General features: G+C 33.9%; 1 protein-coding gene across 1 annotated transcript in view; it reads left to right on the top strand.

Moving 5' to 3' along the window:
* The window catches only part of DLD (dihydrolipoamide dehydrogenase), a 30429-nt gene that overhangs the window by 10213 nt on the left and 17807 nt on the right, over positions 1 to 2409 (top strand). The window contains 3 exon segments of the mRNA XM_012812075.2: positions 295 to 448; positions 1929 to 2029; positions 2337 to 2403. Of these exon segments, the coding sequence (XP_012667529.1) occupies positions 295 to 448; positions 1929 to 2029; positions 2337 to 2403 (322 nt within the window).

Here is a 2409-nt window from a genome sequence, read left to right as displayed (position 1 = left end):
ATGCCTTTTTTTTTTTTTTTGCAGTTTTTGGCCAGGGCTGGGTTTGAACCCACCACCTCTGGCATATGGGGCCGGCACCCTACTCTTTTGAGCCACAGGCGATGCCCAGAATGCCATTTTTTAAACTTACTTTTAAAATTTTTATTGTAAATTGGCAAAATTATAGTTGTGTATATTTATGTAGTACAAGGTTACGATTTATGAATATAATGTTTACGGATACAGTAAGTCAAGCTAATTAACATAACCATCATTTTAGATACTTAGCATTTTTGTGGTGAGACCATTTGAAAGAGAATGTGTTTTCAGAGATAACATTTTTATTGTTTGCAGTCTGTTTATGAATATTTGATAATTTCATCTTTTTATTTCCTTTAGGCTTTATTAAATAACTCTCATTATTACCATATGGCCCATGGAAAAGATTTTGCATCTAGAGGAATTGAAAGTACGTGTACTTTTCATACTTAGCTATAGTACCAGACTGCTTGAATTGATTCTTTGGGCTAAAGACTTGTATGTGTCTAACATGTGTGTAATAGGTATTTAGTAAGGGAAGAATATAATCTTTAAGATGTACAGATTTATTTAGGCCCAGATTTCTACCATAATACATGCTGTTCCTTTGACGACATTTGCCCTAAGGCTGCATTTTCGTGTATATGGAAAGTGAGGTTTTGTTTCTGTGAAACCTGACGATCTCTGGGGAAGCTGGATTCCTGAGTGCTATGGATAAAGAAAAAGGAATGAAGGCAGGCATATCTGAGTTGTTGATGGTGGGCAGAGCAGAGGAGAGAAAGAGTGACGCATAGTAGAAAAGGAAGAGGACATTTCATAACATTTGAATTTGGTTTGTCTTGTCTCCTGCCATGCTATTTTAGGTTGTTTTCATCTTTTCTCTCCAGATATCATTGACTGATACTTCCAGAGGGTTAGCCTGATCTAGGAACGATCCATGCATACTTTGGGGTGTTACTTTTCCTTCATTTATTTTTTATAGCAGTAGGTTTCTGAAAAGGGCAGTATGCTGAGGAGGCTGAGGCAAGAAAATCGCCTAAGCCCAGGAGTTGGAGGTTGCTGTGAGCCATAGCACTCTACCGAGGGCGATGAAATGAGACTGTCTCTACAAAAAAAAAGAAAGGGGCAGTATGTAGGCAATCCACATTATAGAGGTCATGTATATACACTAGAGCAAATAGCAGGTCAAACAGATGAAAGTGGAATGATGAAAGAAAAGAGGAGATAGGGTAATTAAGAGATCTGCATTGTAGGCAAGGGTTTCTGTCTATCTCTGTGACCTTGGGTAAATAAGAAATTCTTCAGACTCTGTTTCCTTATCTCTAAGATACTTATTGTTGTGAGCTGATTTCTAAGATACCCTTCTTACCTCTAAAATTCGATTGAGTTGAGCATTTTTATATGGAGTTTTCTTCTAAGTTAACATAGCTGATTAAGTAAAATTTATTTATACTGAGCTCCTGAATTTGAAATTTTCAAGTATACATTTTGCAATTAGTTTTTGTTTCATGAAATTTAGCATTTTCCTTTATTTAAAATTTCAGATGACATTTTACTTTGCCATTTCTACTCAAGTATCTTCCAGACTATAACCATCATAAGGTGTTTGAAGAATACATTGTCACAATGGGATATTTTATTTTGAATTGCATTTTTACCCAAGGGGGAAATTTTACGTTGTTAGATCAGTTCTGTTGTGGTGATAATGATGTTGTTGACCATTTGTCAGGTGTCATGATTATCAGTTATTAAATTTTAAAATTTTACTACTGTCTTTTATACAGTTTTGTAAGCATTAGGCTGAAACTTTCCAGACTTTAGTTAATGAAAAATTAACTAAACTGAAAAATTAACTGAACATTGCTTCAAGAATTTAGCTAAAGACTAAAGATTTATTTAATAAATTACAGTGTCTGAAGTTCGCTTGAATTTAGATAAGATGATGGAGCAGAAGAGTACTGCAGTAAAAGCTTTAACAGGTGGAATTGCCCACTTATTCAAACAGAATAAGGTCAGTGTTAGATTTTTGCTTTATTTGATAATATACACTAACATTGTATTATGTGGTGTTGAGTGATGATATTTGAACTTGATTATGGAGTGGGGGGGTATTTATTTAATTTAAAACAGGTTGCTAACTTGAATAGACTTCTGACTGACCTAATATTATGTAACAAATTTTTTGCTGCTCTATGTGTAACATTACTAAGGAATCATGTTATTTTAGATAATTATTTTCAGAGTGTTTTTTTCCTATTAACTATGTTTGTTCATCAAAAAAATTTTCAACTTTGTAAATTTATAAACATTTTATAAAGGTTGTTCATGTCAATGGATATGGAAAGATAACTGGCAAAAATCAGGTCACTGCTACGAAAACTGATGGCAGCA

This window comes from Otolemur garnettii, unplaced genomic scaffold (genome assembly GCF_000181295.1).
Source record: "Otolemur garnettii isolate 467f Iridium unplaced genomic scaffold, OtoGar3 scaffold00005, whole genome shotgun sequence".
Lineage (NCBI taxonomy): Eukaryota > Metazoa > Chordata > Mammalia > Primates > Galagidae > Otolemur > Otolemur garnettii.
This window is presented reverse-complemented; position numbering and strand designations above follow the sequence as displayed.